Source organism: Bacillus rossius, chromosome 1 (assembly GCF_032445375.1).
Source record: "Bacillus rossius redtenbacheri isolate Brsri chromosome 1, Brsri_v3, whole genome shotgun sequence".
NCBI lineage: Eukaryota > Metazoa > Arthropoda > Insecta > Phasmatodea > Bacillidae > Bacillus > Bacillus rossius.
In genome coordinates, this window is record NC_086330.1 from 188216821 (window position 1) to 188241826 (window position 25006).

Here is a 25006-nt window from a genome sequence, read left to right on the forward strand (position 1 = left end):
TGATTAAAATATTCAATCAACAATATTGTTTGCCTCGTGCCACGTCAAACGTAAACAAACCTCGCATCCATAGATAACCATAGCGCCGCACTAGTAGCGCGCCTCGCGAACATGTGTCAGGCGACATTCCAACCTTCATGGCAACACAAAACGTGTCGGCCATGTTGTGATAACAAACAGTTCAAAACTTAACCTGCATAAATTAACATTATTGGGTTTTCTATTTCGTATGTAAGGTAAAATATAGTTTTTATTTAACGTTTGTATCTGCGTTAATTAAAACTTTTAAAACGTTCTCTACGAATAATGAAAAGATGGCGCACCTAAAAACAATTGTCTTGAAGAGAGGCGAGACAGCAATTGATTGCTTAGATCGTCTCGTGCACTAAATTGTGTGATCCATGGAGGAGGAAGAATGGTACGTTATACTGTACTATGATTCTATGAATCGTTGAGATATTGTTTGTTTACGTTTTATACTTGTTAACGATTCTTGAAAGTGATAAAAATGAATCATAATGTACATTCATATTAAAAAAAACCCTGCGCAAATACAGTAACAATTATGTATGTAAAATTTTCCTGATAACTGGAAAAGAATGGTCGTTGCATTGAAAGGTAGGATATGGTTTTAATGTTAAAGTGAAATATTTTTACATTGTTGACATTGGTGTTTTGAGCGGAAATTTAAAATCATACGTTGAACAGAAAGATACGTTATTCTGAAGTACGTTGTAACTGAATTTCACTGTATTGTATTATGTTTTATTTTTAATTATGTCTTAATGCTTTTGTGTAATAATTTTCGGACCGGCCCTATTATAAATCTAACCCTGTCATATACTTAACTCATTGTGATTGGTATTATTATAAATTTACCCTATTATAAATTTAACTTATTAAAATTACTTTAAAGTTTACTTATTATTATCAAAATGATGTTTATATCCTTTTGTAACAATTCAGACATATGAAATAAAATAAATTGAAGCACGTCTATAGACGAAACTGCATTTTTTATTTATTAATATAAAGTTAGCGATCTACAGTCTACACAGTGTTTACAGGGAGGCATTATCTTTTCTTTGTTTGGCCTTTAGTGTCGCCTCTGAGATATTAAGTTTTTTTAGCCTGTTTCTTTTTTAAATCCCAGCCACTTCCAAGGTAAATGATTATAATATTATTATTATTATCTTATTATATTATTATTCTCTTTACTTAATATGGCCATTACATTGCGAGTTCATCATCACTTTCTCTAGCTTCAGCACAAGCCTCTTTAGGAATTTCCCACTCTTTGGCTTCCAGTTCGTTCACAGCCCAATCACTCAGCTTGTGACGACGAGCCTCATCTGCCTGTGCTAACGCTGCTGTTCTGCGTCCTGCTGGGCTTTAGTAAAGTGTACATGTGGTCTGTGTGCTGCATGGAGGATGGGCTTGAATCCCACCCAGATAGCTGACAGCATCACACACACATCTATGAACTATGAGTGTTTCTTCTTTCATAATATTGTAAAAATCTAGGACCTCCCCACTTTGTATATGACATTATTAAAAATTTATGTTTTTATAATCCAAAATGATATATGATTAGGATTTCTAGCTTGATTTAAATAACAGCTGTTTATTCTTTTGAGAAGTGCCATATTTACCTACGTAAGAGTCCCACATTTTATGACAAATTTAGGATTTAAAACACAACTAACCATTCACTGTAGGGTTGAATATGTTTGTAAATAACTAGTCTATGTTGGTTTATTATTAACATTACCTCACAAGTAAGTATAATTTGTTTAATTAAAATATGTTAGTAGTATGTAGTGTGAAGCTCCGTGAATAGCGCAGTTAATTTACATCTACAGCGCGTAAGGTTGGCGCTGGAAAGTGACAAGTCTACTGCTCTGAGTAGGTGACGTGAGCATGGGAATATCTGAATATAAACCAGCCAGAGAGAAAGCAAGTGTGTGCATTTGTTTGTGTGTGTTTGTGTATATGTGTTTGTTTGTGTGTGTTTGTGTGTGCACATGTGTGTGTGCGCATGTTTGCATGCGTGAGTGTGTGTGTTTGCATGCGTAAGTGTGAGCATGTTTGCTTGTGCATGTTTGTGCAAGTGTGTGTGCATGCGTGCAAACGTGTGTGCATGAGGTCATGAGGCCTCTCTCATCATTGTAAATGTCCCATGAACTGTCACCCTACCCAATTAACGTTTCTATTTTGACATTTGTTTATGATGCAACTGTGCCCAAGCATTATTGTTTTTGCGTGAGATTTCTCTTGCTTTCAACTTTACATTCCGTAATATAACTGTAGACATCATTGGTGTTTTTAAGTGCTGCTTTTTTATTCCTCCAGCCCCATAGAGTTTCCGCTAATGTGTGTGCTGTTTTTAGAAGGAACTGATAAAGAGTAGCTTCTGCCTCCTCTTTCTGCGTGGCAAAGGGTTTGGGTAAAAAATAAAATACAATAGCAGTCTTTTTCTTACTTATTTTTAGGTAGTGCGAGAAATAAAAGGGGTTATAAATATGAGGGAAAGGGGGGAGATGTGGGTGCTGGACTGCAGCCTGCGACTCTTATTCAAGACCCTTGCAGTGAAAAAGTTAGATTTTTATGCCTAAAATTAAATGTGCGAGCTATACGCAGGGGCGACCCTTCGGCGGGAAAATATTGTATTTGTGCATTTGCAATAAGTTTACTTTTTTTTTAAATTTTTTAAAATATTTCTGATGGTATGTTCACTTTATTGTGAAAAAGTATTTTGAAATTATTTTTAGTTAATTTTTCCTTGGTTGTATAAGATTTTGTAGATTAACATAATTTTTTTTTGTATTTTTTTTTGCTATGATTCTTTGTTTGAAAGCAGGCTGATGCAATAATTCGGCCAGTCACGTAAGAGCTAGGAAGAGATAGATTTCTGTAAAGGTGGGAAAGACTCGTGAGTTGGTGGGAATACTGTTGTCATTGACAGTATTGGCCGATATTTTTGTGATTGTTTATTAATTACGTCATGTGAGCATCCATGGCCCTTTCGGAAGACAAAGGGTAGCCATGGAGTTAGTCAGTGTCTGTACAAGGTACCAAAAGGCCACGTGCGGGCAGTGGCTTCGATCTAATAAAGGAATGTAGTAGCAGAGAATTTCGCAGCTGAGGTTGGGGCACTACCATTTATATTTAACCTTTTAAGTTATTCAGAACTTGTAATTAATTTTTAATTATTAAAATTAAATTAAATTTAGTTTGAAATGTGGGCCGCGGTTATCAGTAACAGCCCACAAAGATGATAGAGTAACTTCGTCATTATTCTGAGGAGGGAGTCCGTTGTCTTGTACTGTGAGTTGCAAGCGACTTCAGGATTTACTAACAAACAGAATAAAATTTTTGCTTTTAATGCCAACAAACAGTAAATTTGAGTTTTGTAGTAAGTGAAGGTGTTTTGTGCCACCTGTTTGTATTTTTCATCATTTTCATGTTTTAATGGTCAGAATATGAGGACCATGGTGAGTTGTGAATTTTTGTGAAGGATTAAAAAAAAAAAGCTGTAAAAATGAGTAAAAGTTGTCTGAGAGACTTTATTTCAATAATCATTCATCAACAGTAACTTTTTTTTCTGTAACTTAAATAATATTTCGATATTCATTTCAAATCTCTTCAAGTATGTATGTATGTGCATCTAAACCAATATTGGTCTAGACGGAGGTCTGGATTGTTACATGATCACTTCACCTATAAAACAGTTATTTTAATTCAAGTTTTTATTACTTTCAAATTATATTGCTTCAGCTTCAAATGTAACAAATTTTACTGTGCTTATGAATAAATAGAATATAAGAATCATTGTTTAACAATAATTATTGCATGTACAAATACAAATTAATTTTTTTGGCTAGCCAAAATTACAAAACATTTTTACATATTATCCAACGATTTGTGTGTTTGTCATAGGTAGAATGCTGCCAATTTGGACTTTACTTGTACCAACAATAATACATGGAATTCTTAAATATCTCTTGGCCTTGTTGGCAAAAGGTGTGACAAGTCGTATCTTGCATCTTAATCTACACCATGAACGGAGGCGACAGGTATATATTTACATTACTAGAACTACTGTTTGTTGGTTACTACATTCATCTGTTCTTATAAACCTTTTCTAATGTTTTATTTGTTACAACTAGCTTCTAAGTTCTTGTAATAGATGCAAATGAGTAAGATTCAAAGTTTAGAACTTGAGAATGAATGTTTTGAAGACAGATTTTCTCATAACCCATAAACTACAGTAGAACCCCGATTTTGCGAACACGGATTTAACGAAAACAGCGATTTAACGTAAAGGTTTTCAGGAACCAACAAAAATCACCAATTTATTAAAATAATAATATAGATTTCCAAAAAAATGTAAGTAAATAGTAATGGAATCTTATTAAAAAATACACTCTGTGGTGTCAGTAATAGAATGGAGGTACTATATATTAATATGTGCCTTTGCATCATCTGTCCAAATATGAAAAAATTAAAAAAAATTGTTCAAATTGCTTAAAAACTCCGGGCGCTGTAACTGAATTGCGTAGGTGCGTGCCTGGATAGATAGACTGTCCGCGACACATGACGTCATGAATGGTTTCTTTGTCCGCATCCCCCTTCTCCATCCATATCCCTGGCTTGACTCACCACGTTATCTTCCAAACACGCCCGCATAGTACCAGTGCTAGCCAATAATCACACGTTTCCAAATATTCCCTTTCCCATCCTCCAGGTTTTTTCAACTTGTGACCACGTCACACTAATACGCCATTATCATTATTCTCTAGAGGTGTAAAAGTAACGAAAAAAAGCGTCCCCGTATGTATTCGTTACTATAACAATTACTTAGTACTCGTTACTATCGTATCACGTTACATTACTCGTTACTTCTGATACCGCATAACATGCTATGTTATGTTGCAGCAACGAATCGAGTCGTATTGCGTACGCGTACAGTATGACGTCGCGTAAATAATAATAAATAGAATATAAACAATTAACAATATTTGATAATTAACAGTTTTTGTTAACCAAGAAACAATTAAATCTCATTAGAGCGGCTTTTTTATACTATCTCTTTTAAGATAAGAACAAAAAAAAACGTGAAAATACGCGATAATAAAAACATATTTCTAATTTGTAAACAATACTTTCTTACGTTGTTTCTGTTCCAATCTCAAACTTTGTCTACACACACAATACCTTTAATAAACAGTAAAAAACTTTGACGAGGAATTTCCAAATTATACTTTACTTAATAAACAAACATCGTTCTTTGTAACGCAAATTCATCGAATATGCGCGCGCATGCGTAAAACATACGAAAAATGCGAGTAACGAGATGCAGCCGTGTGTAACGTTTCGTTACTCGTAACTAGATGGCGCACCCGTTTCTCAGTACCGAATACATACGGTTTGCTACAGCTCTATATTCTCAGTAAGAGCTTTGTGCGCGGTGTTTAGTTTTTGGAATACGTTTTTTATAAGTGCTGCGCAGCTGAGCGAACAAAGAGAGTCAGCCGGCGGCTACGCCGCGCCGTAACAGCAGCTGACCGAGTACAATGACCTTTCTCCGCGTACGGCGCGCTATGGACGGTAAATTTCCATCAATTTGCGGCCTTTTTTTTTTTTTAATTTTTTACTGTGACGCAATGTGTATGTAGCTCGTATTTGTTATAAACGCTGCAGGTTGCGACTGTATTTTAATAAACTTTAACATATTTCTTACACTTTACATATTTTTAAACTTTTTTTATGCCCCATTTTTCACGGTTTATAAAAATCTGTATGTACGACCGAGGTGTACGTACGAACCGGGGGCCGTACGAGCGAGATCAAAAACGTTGAAGATGGAAAGTTGACGAAGTCTGAGATAGCACGGCAGCACAAGATATCAGCGTCGACCCTGTCTACGATATGGAAACGTAGGTACGCGATTATGAGTGTGGTGGTCATTGAAAATCGGTAAATCGGATTTAACGAAACATCGATTTAGAGTAAACATTTTCGGTAACCGTAGCACTTCGTTAAATCGGGGTTCTACTGTAGCTCCTTTCAATAACTTTTGATTATGTTATTAGAATTTTTACATTGTGAAAGCATGATTATAAAAAAAAATAGCCAGTCATGGGGACTGTCAACAGAAGTGAAAACTTAAAACTTTGTTTTTAAATGTGTAATATGACATTTCTACGTCAAATGTACGTAAGAAAATGATTTTGGTATTATATCAGTACAATGTCAGCATGATATAATTTATCCTTACATTATTTTTTTGTCAAAACAGATGTCAGTGGTATGTAAAAGTTACGTAAAAATTCATTACTTATCTATGACTTACCTGTGATGTCAGATCTAGGTCATGTATTCATGTGGTCAAATTAACTTCACTTACTACTACTACAGCATGTCGGTGATGCGAACTCACAAGATTTTGCCCATCCAAAAAAGATTCCAACACGCACATGATACAGTCGAGTATATACAGGGTTGCTACGGTCAGGGAAAACCTGGAAAACCGGGAAAAGTCAGGGAAATTAAGAAACATACTGGAAATTGCATAGAATTTTTACATTCTTGTAAAATTTACCCAATACATTTTTGCCCAACTGCAGTTCAAATTTAATACGTCACTGACATCAAAACTAACAAATAAATAAATGAATAAACGCTTTACGGACTTCGCATGATGATCTGTTGTGCTGTGCAAAGCGATCGATACTTCCCGCGATTTTGATTAGTCGATCGTGGCAAAGCGGGAAAAAGAACGGTTATGATGGCTGAATTTGCTTTGTTTTCGTGAGACGTTTACCGTTTTGTGCTATGGATTACGGATATGAAAATAAAGGCCTACGGGCTTACCTTTGGCTTGGAGTGTGTGTGTGAATTGTAGTTTGTTAAGTTATAGTGTGTGATTTTCAATTATTTTGTAGAAACGGTAATATGAAAACCATTTTCTATTGTTTACATTGGTTAACAGCATGAAGAGGAAACTTTGAGCGCTTTATTACTGCGTAGTTCGTTATCAAATTAGTAACCACCACCTTAAATACGATAGTGTGTGTGTTTTGCCTTGATTCCAATAGCATTGACTTTAAATACATATATTTAAATAAATAAACATTGCATGTACGAAAGTTTTGGAATGTTTTTAAGGCGACGTTAATTTCAAACTTGAAACGAAACAAACATGGAAATCAAAAAAGTCTCAATTTAGTAGAAAAGATTTTTTTTTTAAGAAAACTGACATTACTTTCTCTGAGAATTAATATGTAAGATAAACGAACATCACAAGCAGTAAACATGTGATACGATTTCTGTGACATTTTACTACAAGTTTTTCCCAGCTTTTGTAAATTTATTTTTTTGTTTCTGCTCATTTGTAAACAATATGGACCTAGGCCCTACAGTGTGTGATCTGATATAAGAAAGTGGTTTTCCATCATAGCCCTAAATTTATGCCTCTGCTTTATGAAACTGTGAAAAGCTATCCCAGTTCTCTGAAAAGTGAGTTGTTATGAGTAAGTATGTTTAAAGATTTTTTTTTGTTTAGTAGTACATATTTCACTACATTTATACATAGTTTTAAAAAAAATCCATGTTTAGGTACATTAACAGATTATGTAAAATTTATTATCCCTTAAGTGTAGTTAGTCTCGACACTTACTGTTGAAGAAAAAACTTGTGCATTTCCAGATATTTTAAAGCAATCCCACATTGAGTATTTCCCTATATACCGACAACAGCTTGTCAGGGACATAAAGATTTTGATCAATTGCAATAGACATATATTAACAGTTCAATATGTGGGAGATAAAAATGCCATATCCACACTTTCCGCCTTATTCTACCGAGTACAATTATTATTACCTATTTTAATGGCCTGGAAAAATTTTCATTTAGTCTGGAAAACCTGGAAAAGTCAGGGAATTTCATATCTGAAAATGTGTAGCTACCCTGATATACAATGTATTAGTGTATATATGCGTATACATGTACACAGGCCGCTGCAGATTCTCCAGTCTGGCACAACACGTCACTAGCATGTCGGTGACGCAAATCTATAAGTTTTGCCCCTACCAAAAATTGCTCAATGCAGCTAAAGAAGTTTTCACTTCAAAAAAACATGTTTTGCTTGTTTTGTGTGCACTGTGCATATGCACTTGACGTGTAGCTGTTAGAAGAGCATGTTGGCACATCAATGTGTGTTGCCAGTGCTTTATTATATGTAGTAATATTTCAATTTCTCTGTATTTAATTCATCGGGGTTATTTTTTTATTTTATTTTTTTTTTAATAAAAATATTCATATAGTTATTCATATAGTGCATTCCAGCTAAACTGAACTCTTCTGAATTCTTCCTAAAAGTTGAGAAGGGTTTAAGTTTTACAGTAACCTCTCTGGTTTTGGATTACCAAAATTTTGTATACTAATGAAAACATAATTTTTTTAAGAATTATGTAAAATAAATGAAGGTATATTCAGTTTTGCTAATATTTTTAAGAAAACTTGCACTTTAGTAGAGAAAATAATTGAACTAACTATTTTCAATTACATATAAATTTGTTTTACTACTTTTTTCCCTTGCATAATTTTTGAGCAGTAGTTTCACGCCATCGTTTCATGAGTAAAATGTCTGCAGACGTAGCTTTCTCTAATCATTCCAAGAACTGTAAAGTAACTTAAAAAATAAAAACTTACTAATTTTTTACTTTAAAAGTATAGTACACCTATCCCTCATTTAGCATGACTAATTTGTTCCTAAAAATGCTTGTGTTATTCAAAATCACGTATTCTGAAGCATTAGTTTCCATACATAGCAAGGCTAATTTATTTAATGTGTTCCAAAATTGTGTAGGAAAATATACTTCATGTAATATAAATGCGTTGAATAACACTCACTATAAATATGTCACACCATTTATCTTTATATGCCTCCCATCGCACTTTGTATGACAAATACAACGCCACGTAATGGGAGATACTTGGTTATGTATGTACTTTATCTTCAGTCGGCTGGCTGTCTTGCCCGCCCGGGCGTGACCTTCAACTCACGTCGCATACCTTTCCAAACCATCCTTTACTGACAGTGAATCAGATATTACTGTCCGGATAATTACATTTTAATTTTTCAAAAATTAAAGTGCTTAATCGCGTATCACCATCTGGTTACCTGGTTCACACCAATCCTGTCAGGCCAATGATTATTTTTGTCATTGCAACATTCATTTAACAACCTTTTCCACGTGAAACATCTGTTCATTTCTGTCCCGGTATCTAATGTCAGATATATTCCCACTAGTATAACCAACAGCATCAGACTTCTATAAACTTTTGGTAAGAGTCCTTATTTCGTACTATTATGGCACAGATGACTTGCTTAAGTGTGGCCTGCATGCCGTAATACTTCTAGTTTTGTCTCAAATACTTGAACTCGATACATTATGAGTGATCAAGCACGTACAGTTACCGGCAGCTGAATGGGTAGACGTTGCTTTTGTTTGAGTGAATTCCCTGCCACTGGCTCGACTGAGTTCACGGCCCGGTTTGTGGCCAGGCGACAATGGTACGGTACGGCGGCATACACTCGGACGTAAAAACATTTGGTCCTTTACACTCTATAGCCGCAATTTAACTTGCCATAGCTGATGTTTGTACAACAGCCGATAGCGTAGACAGACCTGCATGTGCATCTCTTCCCCCCTTGATTGGCTAACTGTATCCCACGGCACATCTGTTGTTTACAGAAGTTGAAACGTTCTTTGTGGCGTCATGCTGGACTTTTTTTTTTGCTTGCCAGATTTTTTGCTAACTGAAATTTACAGACGTGCTATTCAAGACTGGGGCAGTAAAATTCATATCGCGCTAAATGAATCCGCCCAATCTGAAAACGTGCTATGTGGGGGATAGGTGTACTGTACTTAAAATCCTAAGGTGTAATGGACCACAAGGAAACCTGAAAGTATTAGAATGTACCATAATAAACCTACCTCTAAGGCATTGAAGATCTCAATGGCAGCATTATTGCTGTTCTCTGCTACATCCTTGTCCTCGTTGTTTGCTTGGTTGTCATTTGATGGGCCTACTTGAGGCAAAACCATGTCGATAATGTCTTGTTCAGTAAACTCCAGTTTAGAGTTGATCTATTTCATAGTGTTTGATAATTTCACAACCTGTTATTTTTCAACCAAGCTTTGAAGAGTTTGGTTATCATCTTCATTCTCGTTCTCAATTAAAATACTTTTGATTCGTTTGTACAAGGTTTGTTCTGAAAGTAATCAGATTGATACTGACAAAGACAATTTACTACAGATAACCCATATTGGAAATGTTTAAATGCTGAGTTGAAATTGGAATGGAAATGCTAATGACACTAAAATCTTCATTAGTCAATGAGATAATAGTAAAAAACTCTGTTCTTTTTTTTTTTTAAATAATCATTGTAATTGTGATGTAAGTCAATTTAACAAAATACAAGGTTTTATCATAATTCTCGTGTCAGTAGCCGTTTATTTTCAATCTCTATCTCAGATACATATTAGACTGGCAGGTAAATACATAATAGCGCCCAATTGTTTTGTGAAACATTTTTTTTTTTTTAATTTCTATGTGAGGTAATTAATTTATAAGAGAAACCCTTTAATGTAATTTACCACAAAACTCTGTGATTAAACAACCACTGCCAAAAAACACTGTTGTTTAGTCTATCATAATCCTTCTCATGAATGGCTACTTAAAATTAAGCATAAGTATCATATTTTTTTTCTTTAGCTTGACAATCTGGAGATAAGAGATAACAAGTTCACCTTCTTTTTCGTATGATGTGTTGTCACTTTCCGAGATTGAAGGGTCAAATCTTGAGACAAACAGTGCTTTAGATTTATATTGTCTAGGGTTCGCTTTTAAAGTGGAGATGGTTCTAATGCCTCTTTGCATTTCACATTTCTTATCAGTATGCTGGGTGATTTTTGAACTATTTGGGTTTCTTTGCGATATCTCACTTCAATGAAACCATCTTTGTCGTGCTGAGGATTTGTTGTTTCGTTTGGTTTGCTGAGTACAAGAGGATTTTTCTGATCAGACGGACTATAAAAGGTGCTAACTTTGTACATCCCTGCGGGTCTGTTGATGCTGAGGTGACGTCATTCGGGCATTGTTCACTGTCATACTTACCGCTCTGTGTTGTACAACTCGACTGTGTGTCACCTTGTCTGGAGTTGCCTGGGAAGGGTGGGTATTCTGTTTCTGGTGCATAACAGCAGTACACTAGAGTCCCTTTATAGCAAGGTGTCACGGTTCCGGGTTTGATCCTCTCTATAACCGTGTCCTCGCTATAACCGTGTCCTCTCTATAACCGAATTGGACAGATTTTGGCCCCCAAAAAATAAAAATAAACCGTATATAGCATAAAAATTGTGTTTGAACCTGTATAATTGTAAAATAACAGGTTTTATTAACAAAATCTTAATTTCTGTGAGCAGATGTGTGAATTCTCTTTAAAATGATACCCCACAAGTACGGATGCGATCACCGATTGCGTCAAAATAACCAGAATACCCTACCACGCCACGTAAGTATAGCATCTTTGCCCGCAATCGATTACTCGGCTTGGCCCGCGGCCGACGCAGCATTGTCCTGCTATCTATTGTCGACGCGGGCTGTCTGCTGGCGGTCATGTTGGTTAGGGATGTTGTTAACAGGCAGCGCTAGTGTAGCACGATGATTTAATTCCTTACAAAAAAAAAGCAGGAGTGCGGCTACGCACATACGCCTCAAACGAAATAGTCGCTGGAAAACTATACTTTTTTCATTTAAAGAAACCTGTAAACTTTTTTTGAAAAAAATTTGGGATTAAACTCAAACCATCACCACCCCCTTCCCGGACAGATACCTCAACAACTGACCGAAACTAAAGTTACAAGAAAACTGTCCTAGCGATTCGGAAATAAATACGGTAGTGCCTACTATTTGTCAGATAGTAAAATAAATAACGTGACGTGTTTGTAAACGTGTCACGACAAATAATTCCAAACAAGTTTATAAATATTTGTGTATAATTAACGCGATCAATTAGCAACAAGTATAAAGACGGCTCTAACTTTTTTGCCCTAACATAGTTATAAACAATTTTATTATACATTAATGAAAATGTCCCAACAAATTAATTAAGAGCATTTATATTTTTAAAAAAAGTGCGCATTGTTATGTTTAATGGCGGGAAAAAATAGATTTTGTCTATTTTCTAAATAATAAGAAATGCGTTCAAGTATATGTTGACGCCGTCCCTTCTACCTCCAATGATTTTTACGTGATTTTTATACGGTTCGTGATCTCAGGGAAGGTTCGGCCTTGTGGCTAGAGGTAGGGATTAACACAGTAGGGCCCCCCGAGCTGTTATGGCCACTCGGGACGCCTGAAGAAGAACACAAAGTTACTGATTGCTGCCTGATGAATTTATTACGGCACAGCCCTATACATAGTGGTGCCCGACCTGGCCGTAACGGTTGTCCTGAATTGAATAGTCACACGCGCAGCCACTTTCTCAGTGGCGGCTCACGATTTTACTGCACATGAAGGACATACTCTTGCACGTGATGCGGCGGTTACAGAATAAACCCTAACATGACATATTATACCCTGACAAATAAAACACTTAACTATTACACTTTACGTATTACACTGGGCTAATGACACGTAGGCCCGTAACTCCGGCGACTCTACCTGACTCTTAGACTTGTCCCAGATATTGACTCGTTAGTAAGTTTGGTGGCACGTGTCGCCTACTGGCTGCCCTGTGCGGGCTGAAACTATTTAGCCGGTCGGCTAGGTTGTTTCGTGAAGCGCCGACATAACTTCTCGTAGATTCCCCACAGTACTTACGTATTACGCTGAACACTTATCTTGGAGCACTGAATAATTTAAGTGAAATACCACATGGTAAATTATGGCCGACCACGGAACTGTACGAAATAAATTGAGAAAAATTACGACTATTGAAACTACATGTCGGTGAAAACAAAAGTTGCTGGTTCCGTGTTGCGCAGAAGCTGCCGGCCTCTCCGAGCTCCAGAAGTACACTGCCGCTCTCACCGCACGCCTGCCAGACCTCCCGCGGAAACGTGTGATTTTTCGCGGGAAACTGAACCGGCCAGGTTCGGGACAAGGTGCACAGTGAAACATAGTTTTTAAGAGGACTGAAATATTAAATGATGAAATAATGTCTAATAAAAACCTGTGGAAAAATATACATAATTACATTTGTTGTAGTTCGGCGGAGGGATATGCCACACCCGGCCGGATCCTTCCGCCGACGTAGCACTTGTTGCCTAGCGTTCGCCTCGTTGCACGATCTACACTTTGGTGCGCGCACGAGCGCGTTCGATGCACACGCCTTTGCAAAACGTTGATGAGGCATAGCGGTCTATGCGACATAGAGGAGCATTGGCGGTCTGCGTCAATGTATATTCAAAGGCTTGGTTTATTTGAGTCGAGCATACCTCGGCCGTGAAGCCAAGCGGAAGTTTGATAATAGAAAGGACGGGATTCTATTTTTAAAGCCACACACTTAGGTGGCGACTGCACGCCTGAAGAATGTGACAGGTGTCAACGGCAAGATGTCTAGTGGCGAGCAAGAGGGGTGGAGATAAAGCAGACAAATAACCAAGGCGCGCTACACGCGATCACGCCGTAAATTCCTCAAGAAGACCTCGTTATAGCAGTGTTCTCGCTATTACCATGCTCGCTATAACGGGATTCTCCTGTAATTGTAAGTTGCGCTATTCACTTTGTGTATCATTTAGTAAAGTTTTTAAAATACAATTTTCATTTCTCAGTTCATCCATTTGGATTGTAAGAAGATCTTGCTTAGCGCATATTTTTCTAAGTAAATTTTTCGCCCCACAATGACAACGTTTAATGGTTTGTCAGACTGAATACCAATTTCATTTGAGGGATAAATTTGAGTCAGAGCCCTTTGCAGTTGACATGAGTGTAGGTACTTTATCTTTCAATGAGTTTGAACCAGAGGTTGAGCCAACAAATGAAATTGGTTTCATTGTTTTAGTAGCTTGACATTGAGGGCATAAAAAAGTCTTTAAGCAGTTATTTATGTTCATATTCCCTTCAAGCACATCTTTTGTTTCATTTAGATGTAGGGAAGCCAGCAAAAATGAAGAAAGGATCACCTTGTCTACTGGAATAGGGTATTTTACAGGTTTTAGGTAAATGTCTAAAATTGTTAATTATGACATAATACATAAGCAATTTGATTAATTCTTTGTGAAGTTATCTATTTTCTATGAAAATCATCATCAAAGTTTAAATGAATAAAAAAGCCGCCAAAACGGTGAGACGCCATGTTTGCAGGTCACCTGATGTCATGACGTCACATGCTTGTAAACAAACTGTCAGCTTTCACGTCGCAATGCGACTAGTGAGAACTTTGATATTCTTACTGTTATGTGAAATGGCTTACAAATGGTGCGTAGTGCCACTATGCACTAACACGTCCGTTAAAACACCGGAGAAAATATTTGTGAGCATTCCGAAGAACTGTAAGATCGTACAAAAGTCGTTAATGCTCGCTCGCAGAGACCCGAAAGATATAGCAGCAAGTACTAATACTTTCATGTGTTCCGTATCACGTATCCAGGTTTATCCCTTAAGCTGGAATCACAATGCCCCGACGGGTCCGACACGACAGGCCCGACAAACTGTCGTGCAGCATCTCAGCACGACAGATTTAAAAGCGTAGGGTCACAATACCACGACAAAAATAACCCGACAATTTTCAATTTGGCCTTCAGCAAATCATGCCAAACTAAATACTTAAATTAAAATGCATTATAGAATGCGCTAAAAACAAAGTAGGCTCTTTTATTTATTATTGACAGTTGAAGTGCAAAAAAAAATTTAGTCGTCTACGATACGAAGTAAGGTTAAGTTGATTCGTAAAACAAAGAGTAGTTTATTATAGTTACAAGGAAACAAGATAAAGATATGTCAGTGAGGGACAGAAAAATACTCCTGATGTTAGCAGTGCGAAGAATTAAAAAGAATCAAAATGTTAAAAGATGGATTCTAAAATAACGTCTTTAACCATAAACACATTGATATCTGTTTATGTTTATACAAACAGACTAAGGCAAGCTACAAATTTTTCAATTCACCCACACGTAAAACGAAATTTCACTTTTCAGCAAAAAGATTTACCAAGTAGGTAAATATTTTTGAAATATAGTTCTGTACTGTTTCCTTTCCGTTGCCGTTTTCTTTTCTGTCGGGCAGCCCGACACGACCAAATTAGAAATAGAATCTATTCCTTGCGGGTCGTCGGGGTGCATATTTTGTCGGGCTGACGTCACTGCGAGCTTGTATTTCATTGGCTATTTAACTTGTCGGGCCTGTCGTGTCGGGGCCGTCGGGGCATTGTGATTCCAGCATTACTCCTAATGGCATGATCCTATAATTATTGATCCTGTGGTAAATGATGCTTGCTGTTTAAATTTAGTACGTGGAAATATACTGCATAAAACAGAACTTGTGATCTACCAATGAGTTATGATCTTGATTTGAATAAAAAGTGAAATATATTGTGCATTCAACTTACGACCATTAGTAATTATTTTACCACAAATTTTGATTATATCCAGGATCTTTCGACGAACTAAAACAGAAAAATTATGTACCACAGTAACAAAAATGTACAGGGTCATGCCATTCATAGCAAGAGACCAATTTGGATACGCGATACGGAACTCTTACCTATTAAATTAATGTTGACATAACTGTGGTTCACAAAACGATAATTTGGTGAATAATTTTATATCTATATACATTGAAATACATACTTCATCTCATTTTTATTCTCTTTAAATTAGTTCTAACGGGAGCCCTACTTTTGTTATTGAATGGTCAAACCAATCAATATGTCAACATTATATAAAATGTTTACAATAATAAAATGTTTTTAGGCTTTTCTAATTTACTTAATTATTTAAAAGTATATTTTAATCATTTATAATAACACTTACAACGCTACTTTCACGTTCTTTAATTCTGCAGCATAAAAATCGGGATTATTTTTAAAAAATAGTCCGACCATTATTGCGTCTATTCTCGGGAGGTTTCCACTGTCAGCTTTAATGAAGTTGGTCTCCATCATATTTTTTCTAATAATTACAATAATTTCTTACTTTTAGTCAGCATTAGATAAGAATACTAGTTAATATGACGAAAAAAACCTTGAAGAAAAAACTGATGCACCATACAAAACTTTTACTGGCATTTACTGTTTACAAGCAGGTGACGTCACGCCAGATTCAGCCAATCCGGTGGATTTTCAATCACGTGGTCAAACATGAGAATTTAATTATTATATGAATGATTTCTTATAATAATCATATATATTTCTGAATTATGCGTTGGCTAAATTGGTTTTGAAAAATGTTTACTGTAAAGCTAACAACATTTAAATCAATATTTTAACTATAATCAAATACCCTATTACAAGCACAGCAAATAAAATATAATTATTTTACAATTATTTTTTACTTTTTATTTTATCCTTTACAAGTGAAAATATTGCTAGAAAAATTTTGAAAATTTATAATTTTTATTTTTTATTATATTTTGTTATTAATATTATTATTTACAATTTAAGGGGGCAAATCCCCAAAATCTATCTCCTTGCTGCAAATGTTCAATGAACATTTCACCTCTTTAACCCCTCAGGATAAATGTAAAGGCTAAAATAATCCTTCTCATACCTCCAAATTATCAAAAAAAAATAACCCCGAAAACATAGGTCTTGGGAGGGAGGGGACGGGTATCATATTCGGATTCAGGAGGTCATTTTACATAAGAATCAGCAGGTATGGTGTCAGGGCCGATTTTCATGCAGACCAGTGTTATTTATTTATTTATTTTTATTTTTTTTAATTTTTTTTTAATTTGTTACATGCCCACGCATTAGAGGTGGGCACGACACAAAACAAGTAAAAACAAACACTATCACAATAAATAGAGACAGCACAGGATAAACACAAAACATGAAAACAGAAATGACATAAATACCAAAAGAACAAGATAACATGACACATTACTTAGCAAAATGTTAATTACATAATTATTAAACCTCAGTGAATACATTTACTATACACAAAATATACAGAAAAATGGATAATACAAAATATAACATGTGACTAGAGGACAAGTTAAGAGGATAAATTTTTAAGTTTAGACGATTATTATTGTGATTCCTAATTAATCGGTATATGATGTCATTGAAGTTATGTAGAGTACAATATGTTTGGTATAAACAAGAATTAAATTGTGGTATTTTTAACCCAGTGGTTTCCAGGAGATAAGTACAGTTAATTTTAGTGTTAAAACAATTTTCAACAAACAGAGAATCTAAATATACTCTACGTGCACCAAGAGAAGTTAATGCAGGTGTAGGAAGGTTTTTTAAGTTTATTAAATTAATTTTTTTGTTTGTATACTCTCTAGTTTATTTGCTTCGGCCGACTTGATGTCATTCCAGATTACTGAACAATATTCTAATTTGGACCTTATTAAAGCAAAATACAGGGAGAGAATGTACAGAATGTCCACACACATGTGATAAATTTCCCTGACTTTTTCCTGACCAAAATTTTACATTTCTGTGACTAATTTTGTTAAATAATTAATATATTTTCAGGGTTGTTACAGTCAGTAATATCTGGGAAAATTCAGGAAATTCCAAGTACCCTTTAATATTCAGGAAAATCAAAATATTTTGGAATTAACTACACACACTATGAACTAAGACACTTCTCCCACGTTGTTAAAAAATAAATTTTTCAAGTTGTTTAAGTAAACATGTTGGTTTCTCTAGTAATTTTTAATTCTGTCTTATCGCAAATACAATAGCATTTTTATTGTGTGTCCTGTAATTTCGACTAATTCATAGGCACTGGTCTTGGAATAGCAAGATGCTGTGATTTATATAATGACCTATATTTTTGATGATTTAGACTAATCTTTTTGGGCAATAGACAAAAATTTCTTATAACTTCTTATAACTTCCATGGTGAGCTGTGATTATTTCATTATTATTTTGGAATTTTGGCAAGTTCAAAACCACTGTTCTTATTTTTTTATACTTACATTGTGCATAAAAGCTACAATCAGCTAGAACTTTTAATAACTTTGCATTTTATCATTTCTGTTACATGAAGGTTAACACTGAATTTGATGTTATGGTTAACAAGGTTAAATAAACACATTGCCTCGAACCTTTGTCAATAAATATAGGAAAACCCAAAGTAAAATTTCCTCGTGGTAAACCTGGCCTATAGGCTATTGAATACCAAAAGTAATTAGTTTAGAATATTGTTTGCGTAGGTTGTATTCCAAGCCAAATCCGATTCAACATTTAGCGTTTTGCCATTTGCATTTTGTCCTCTTTCATTTGGAATGGAACACTTTGACTGTCATTTGTCTCCAGATATTTCGCCGCAGTGCTTTCTGGTTATGCTTGTTTGTATCGTGCAACACAAGTAGGTTAATATGGAAATGGAAAGACTACAACAAATGCAAAAACCAGGCATGTTAATGTTTGTAATAATACGTGAGATAAATGGTTTGGATAGTAAGTGCTGAAAATATATACCTACTAACGTTTATAAACAAAGATGGCAGTGATTTTGCCTTTTGTGATTTGCAATTTACCTTGACATCGTCCGGGGCTACGCCCAGCTCGATATGCCATCACACCCCGCCACTCCACTCCTTCCCTGGCGTTTGAATCTCCCGCCAACATGTGTGTGTGTGCGTGTGAGGGCGCCGCGAACCACAGGAAGAGGGCGCAGTAGAATCAGTGCTTCGTACCCTTAAATTATTAGTAATTGGATGTTTGTAATTCGCTTTCCTTTTTTACCCCTTTTATTTTTATAATATTTGTCATTTCAATAATTAACGTAAATTTTAAGTGTCTTTATGACGTATCCTGCAGGCCGCCAGAGACGTAGACTTGCCGAGGCCATAATGCAAAACCGATCTTCACCTTTTATTTGGAACTGCATAATAAATTTCTAATGTAATTCTTATATTATATAATTCGATGTAAGAGATTAAAGAATAGCTTTTAGGGTTTTCTTGAATAAGCCTCGCGCAATACGGCCCAAATAACGGTACCATCCGTTTTGGCGCGCTGCGTCATTGTCTAGCCACCCCGACGGCCATTGCTCGCCCCAGTCAATCTCTAGCGCTCACCGAGGTAGGAAGCACGCCGCACTCCGGGGACTTCAACTTTGGTATTCATCTGATCCGGTAATTCTGTCGACTAGTAAGTACTCTAAAACGCTTTCGTGTATCCCCGGGGCCTACCTCGGGAGCTGACTGTTTGATTAATATCTGTTAACTCCGGTAACGGGACTTGAAACTTTCGCGAACAATCTAGCATGGCCACGTGGTGGCCGGCCTCACCTAAGCCTATTGCGCCGTAAGGCTTTTGACTGTTAAACGACGGGACTAGGAGTATGTAATGAGTTATTGTGCCGATGTGTATGCAAGGCCAATAAAAACCCGGATCCGTATCTTGTGTTGTGATTGACCACGTGTGTGATACCCGAGTACCTAGGGGCGTGTGGGACGCCTTGAGAGCCCACGGTAGGGACTAAAGCGTGCCCGACGCTGAGAGCGGGCTGTAGGTCTGGTTATTGCATAGGCAGTATTCGGGGGAAACGAGTCACGTCTCCACACGGGCGACGTCATGCCCTGGGATAGGAGTCTTGCCGGGTCCACGTGCCCCTACACGTGGTGGCGCCCATTAAATTACAGCCTAACATCTTAACAACAACCCCCGGCCACGTCATGTGGCGCCCAAGAGCGTGGGGCGTGACAAAACTGCAGGAATAACTAGGACCGAGGCGCGAGGGAGATGTGCTGTTGTTGCACGGAGCGACGGAGCGAGCGGAGCGGATAACGGTACTCTGGCGCGACGGTCACGTGACCGTCCCTTGGCGCGCGCGCTTACAAGAATTCAGCAAGGGCGTGAACAGACTTGTGGAGTGCGGGGCGAGAGTAGACTAGGCAGTACACTAGCCATAGCACGATGTCGTACTGTACGCGGACGGACTGTAACGTAAGTGAGGTGAAGACGGAAGTTCTGTACAACCTGAACAAGATGTACTGCATTAAGTGCGCGCGACCGAAACACGTGGGAGGTCTGTTAGGCGCGTCCTGGGCGGACACGTGTAGTTGTTTGGAGCCAAGGGGTGACAGTCCGCCGGGAGAAAGGAAGGTTGCCGTACCGGACTATTTCAAGTGCACGAATGTAACCTGCGACGGACGAACACGTGAAGGCGTGTGGTGTAAACAGTGCCGTGCGTTCAAGCACGTGGCGTGTCTCACGCGGACGGAGATGGACAGCACCGAGAACACCTGGTACATCTGTGCGGAGTGTCACGGCGCGCGGCGCGCAGGGGGAGGAATGGTCGAGGGACAGCAACCCGCCCCGCGGACCCGAGGACACGCAACCCCGGTAGGGCAGGTCGAACTCCCGGAATTCGCAGGCCGGACAAGTGACGACCCGAGGCAGTTTCTCAACGCGTGCCGCGGGAGGTTGAGTCGCTATGGTGTTCCGGAGGAGGAGTGGGCCGAGAGAGTAGGCGGAGTGCTACGTGCGGACGCTAGAACGTGGTGGACGATCATCCACGAATTCGACATGCCCTGGCCGGAGTTCGTCCGACGGTTCGAAGCCAGGTTTGCAGACGCGCGGACGGAGTTGAAGGTGCGCACAGAGCTGTTCTGCCAGGAACAAGGGCACGCAGAGTCGGCCGAGGCGTTCATACTAAAAAAAATACGCCTGTACAAGCGCCTGTTCCCGACGCAAGCGCCGGAGGAAATCCTAGGACCCACCATTGAACTCACGCGCCCGGAAATCCGCCCGCACCTACGTCACGCGGCCCAAAGCTCAGCGGAGGAATTCGTCCAGCTCGCGCGGACCGTAGAACAGGACCTGAAGGCGCTCAAACCCACCAGAGCCAGCGCCGCGACGCCGACGCGTACGGAGCCAGCGACCGACACCACCCAAGCTGTAGTCACGTACATCGCGCCGCGGGCAGAGGCGCGCCGCGACAACTCACGCCCAGACAACTGGTAGCCACCGGCGTGGCGTCGACGGGCCATTGGAGAGGGCCCCCCGCCACAGTGCCAAACTTGCCCGGCGGGCACCTACCACTGGCACCAATACTGCCCAGTGCGCAACCGCTACCGTCTGGACCACGAGACGCCGGGGCAGTTGGGAAACGGACGCGGGGGGACAGCGCAGTGACTCCGACGCTTTCCCCCCCCCCCACGACAACAGCCGAGGTCTGCGAGCACGCATCTGCAGGCCCCCTACTGGGTCACGTCAGTGCCAACGAAGGCGACCTCCTGCGCATCCCGATCCACGTCAATGGGCGGGCAGTGAACGCGCTAGTTGACACGGCCGCCAGCCACAACTGCGTCGCCGCACGCCTCCTGGAAGACGCCCAGTACGAGCGCCAGCCGGGCCAACTCCAGCTGGCCACGGCCGGAGACGTCTGCCAGACGCAGGGCGTCGCGACGCTACACGTCGACATCCGAGACCAGCGGTCGACGACGACAGCCGTGGTGATCGCCGGGCTGCGCGACGACGTTATCCTGGGGCAGCCCTGGCTCCAGCAGCAGGACGCGAGGATCGAGGTACGGGACGGCCGGGTGCACGTGGGCGTCCAAGGCCGCCGCACTGTCTACGGGCTCGGAAGGGCCGCACCGACTCCGGAGGTCAAGGTCAGTCTCGACGGATTTAAGCATGGGGTTCCTCCCGTATTCCGGGACCTGATTCAGGGTGTGCTCGACCAACAGAGTACTGTGTTCGCGAGTGCAGATCCCCTTAAACGGACCACAGTTGCCGAAAACGCCATCCCCACCCATCCTCACGTCCCAATGTTCATTCCACCAGGTAGCTATGGGTACGCAGGCAGGCAAACTATCCTAAGACAGGTCAATGAAATGCTTAGGGACGGTATCATTGAGCCAAGTGAGAGCCCGTATAACTTCCAGATCGTACTTGCAGAGAAAAAGGACGGCACTGCCCGATTTTGTGTTAATTTTAAGCCCATTAACAAGGTCACAGTTAATGCACCCCCACCCCTGTTGAATATAGCGGACACGATAGCCGGCCTAGGAAACGCAAAAGTGTTCTCGTCTCTGGACCTGAAATCGGGCTATTGGCAGGTGCCCATACGACCCGCCGACCGCCCAAAAACTGCCTTCACCATCCCAGACGGGCGCAGGTTCCAGTTCCGAGCGATGCCTTTCGGGTTACAAGACGCCCCCGCGACCTTTCAGAACATGATGACGCGCGTGCTCGACAATTACTCAGGGAAATTTGCGGCCGCCTACTTAGACGACATCATCGTGTGGTCACAGACGTGGGAGGAGCACGCCCACCACCTTGCGTTAGTGCTAGAACGGCTTGCGTTTCACGGCTTGACCTGCAACAGGGAAAAATGCCACCTGGGGACGACGGAGTTAGATTTTTTGGGGCTCGTGGTGAATGCCGACGGCAACAGGCCTACCTCACAACAGCTCCAGGTCATACTCAACCAACCCACCCCGAACACACGCAAACAACTCCAGCGGTTCATAGGGCTAGCCAACTGGTTAAGGGCCTTCATACCCGATTTCTCAATCGTGACGGCCCCGCTGACGTAACAACTGTCACCAAAGAAACCCTATAGGTGGACCGGCGCCATGCAGCACGCATTCGACGAACTGAAACGCCGATTCCGTCAATGTCACACACTGGCTAGACTCGATCCACATAAACCAATCATAGTGCAGACCGACGCAAGCCAGGAGGGCGTCGGCGCCATCTTACTCCAGTTAGGCGAGGCGGGCGAACCACGGATCGTTGAATACGCGAGCGCTAAGTTCGGGGATGTGGAGCGTCGCTACAGCGTCAATGAGCGCGAATGTCTCGGGGTCGTGTGGGCCATAAGACGCTACCGCCCGCACCTGGAGGGGCAGCGTTTTATTCTGAGGACAGACAGCCAGTGCCTCAAGTGGTTCGCCACTATGCAAGGCCGCCGCTCTAAGCTGACAAGGTGGGCCATGCTTCTCCAAGCCCTGGATTTCACAGTAGAACACGTAGCGGGGAAGAATAATGAATTGGCTGACGAGCTATCACGGAACCCGGACCACACGGTACAGGTGCGAGATGACGCGGAATGGGAAGAGCTACTACCGCCAACCCGGGGGCATGAGGGGCGCGAACATCAGGGGGCCGAGGCGGACGCACGCCTCTGCGCGATGCACCTGGCCACACCTCCCACGCTTCCCCCGGGGGCCGAACTCGACGACCTGGAAGCGTTCATACGAGCCGTACAAACCGCCGATTCGCACACCCAGGAGCTGGTCCGTAGGTGTGGCGAGGGTACCGTGGAAGGGTACCGTGTCGTAGACGGATGTTTACAAGCCCACCCGGCGGGGCAGCCACAGGCAAGAGCGGACGTACGCACCGCGAGAGGCACGACGGGACATCTTCTCCATGTTGCACGATAATAAGTTGGCAGGACACCCCGGTACCGATCAGACACTACGGGCAATACGGAAATGGTTCCACTGGCCGGGAGTAAGCAAATACGTCAGGGACAATGTGCGCAGCTGTAAACATTGCCAGCGGCACAAGACCCGCCGGGCGGGCGGGCGCGAACAACAGGTACCCCGGCGGCCCACAGAGCCCTTCCACACCGTGGCTCTCGACCTCATGGGCCCATACCCCCGTACACCGCGGGGCAAGAGGTTCATACTTGTGGTCACCGATTGCTTCACCCGGTGGGTAGAGGCCTTTCCGCTGGCAAACTGCCGGGCCAGCACGATTGCCAGGGCACTGGAAACGGAGTTCTTCCCCCGGTGGGGTTACCCCCGGGTGCTCCTGTCTGACAACGGTACGCAGTTCGCGGGGCGCAAGTGGAAAGCCTTGTGCCAAAAGTGGCGGGTCATACCACATACGACCCCTGTGTACCATCCCAGAGCGAATCCCACGGAAAGGCGCAATCAGGAAATTAAGGCCCAGCTGCGTCTGCGACTAACAGAGGACCACACCACCTGGGACGTTCATCTTCCGGACATTCTATACTGCTTGAGGCGCAGGGCAAATGAGGCTACCGGCGAGACACCAGCCACCCTAGTACAGGGGCGTAATCTGCCACTTCCGGGACAGTACCGGGTACTGCAAGTACGGGGGGAGCAGGAAGAGATCACGCCTGACGCACGCGCGGAGCGGACGGAGACGGCCCGGGATCGGCGCGACGAAGACAGGCGGAGTATCAGGCGCGCATCACGCTGGCCTCCACGTCACCACCCCCGACACTGAGTCCAGGGCAACTAGTATACGCCAGGCTACACCCCCTCTCCGCCAGTGGGCGGAAGTATTGCGCGGGGCTGGCGGCGAAGTGGGTGGGCCCCGTACCAGTGGTACGAACAGCCGGTACCACAGCCGTGTTGCTACGTCTACCCACCGGCCGAGTGGTTAAATACCATAGGGACACAGTGAGGTTGGCACCGGCAGAGGAGGGGACAGACGCGGACGTACCGAACCACGAAGTGGAGTCACCGCGCAGGGAGCTCCCCAACCCAACTAGCGACAGTTCCCCGGAATGCGCCGGGTTCCCGGAAGAGGACGGGCCGGGTCCCGAACCAGAGACGCCCTCAACCGCCACGTCAACGGGTCCGGCCGCGGACCAAAGAGCAAACTCCACACCCACTAGCGGCGGGACGCCGGGATTCGCCGGTTTTCTGGAAGCACCAATGATATCACCCGTCCGACAGGCAGGATGTACCACCCAGGCGAGACGGCTGTTCACGGAAAGCGTGGACGAAGACTTCTACGGGTTCGAGGAAGGGGAAGACGTAGGTGGCACGGAGACGGGTCGTCTCCCAAACCCCCTTATCTAGCACCCAGACAATGAGGGGGAGC

General features: G+C 41.4%; 1 protein-coding gene across 2 annotated transcripts in view; it reads left to right on the top strand.

Annotated features, from left to right (window-relative positions):
• LOC134527154 (mitochondrial outer membrane protein SLC25A46-like) overlaps positions 1-25006 on the top strand; it is a 253647-nt gene that overhangs the window by 180682 nt on the left and 47959 nt on the right. For both annotated transcript variants that reach the window (XM_063359548.1, XM_063359549.1), the window contains one exon: positions 3940-4076. In XM_063359548.1, the coding sequence (XP_063215618.1) occupies positions 3940-4076 (137 nt within the window). The remainder of the gene's footprint in view (positions 1-3939; positions 4077-25006) is intronic.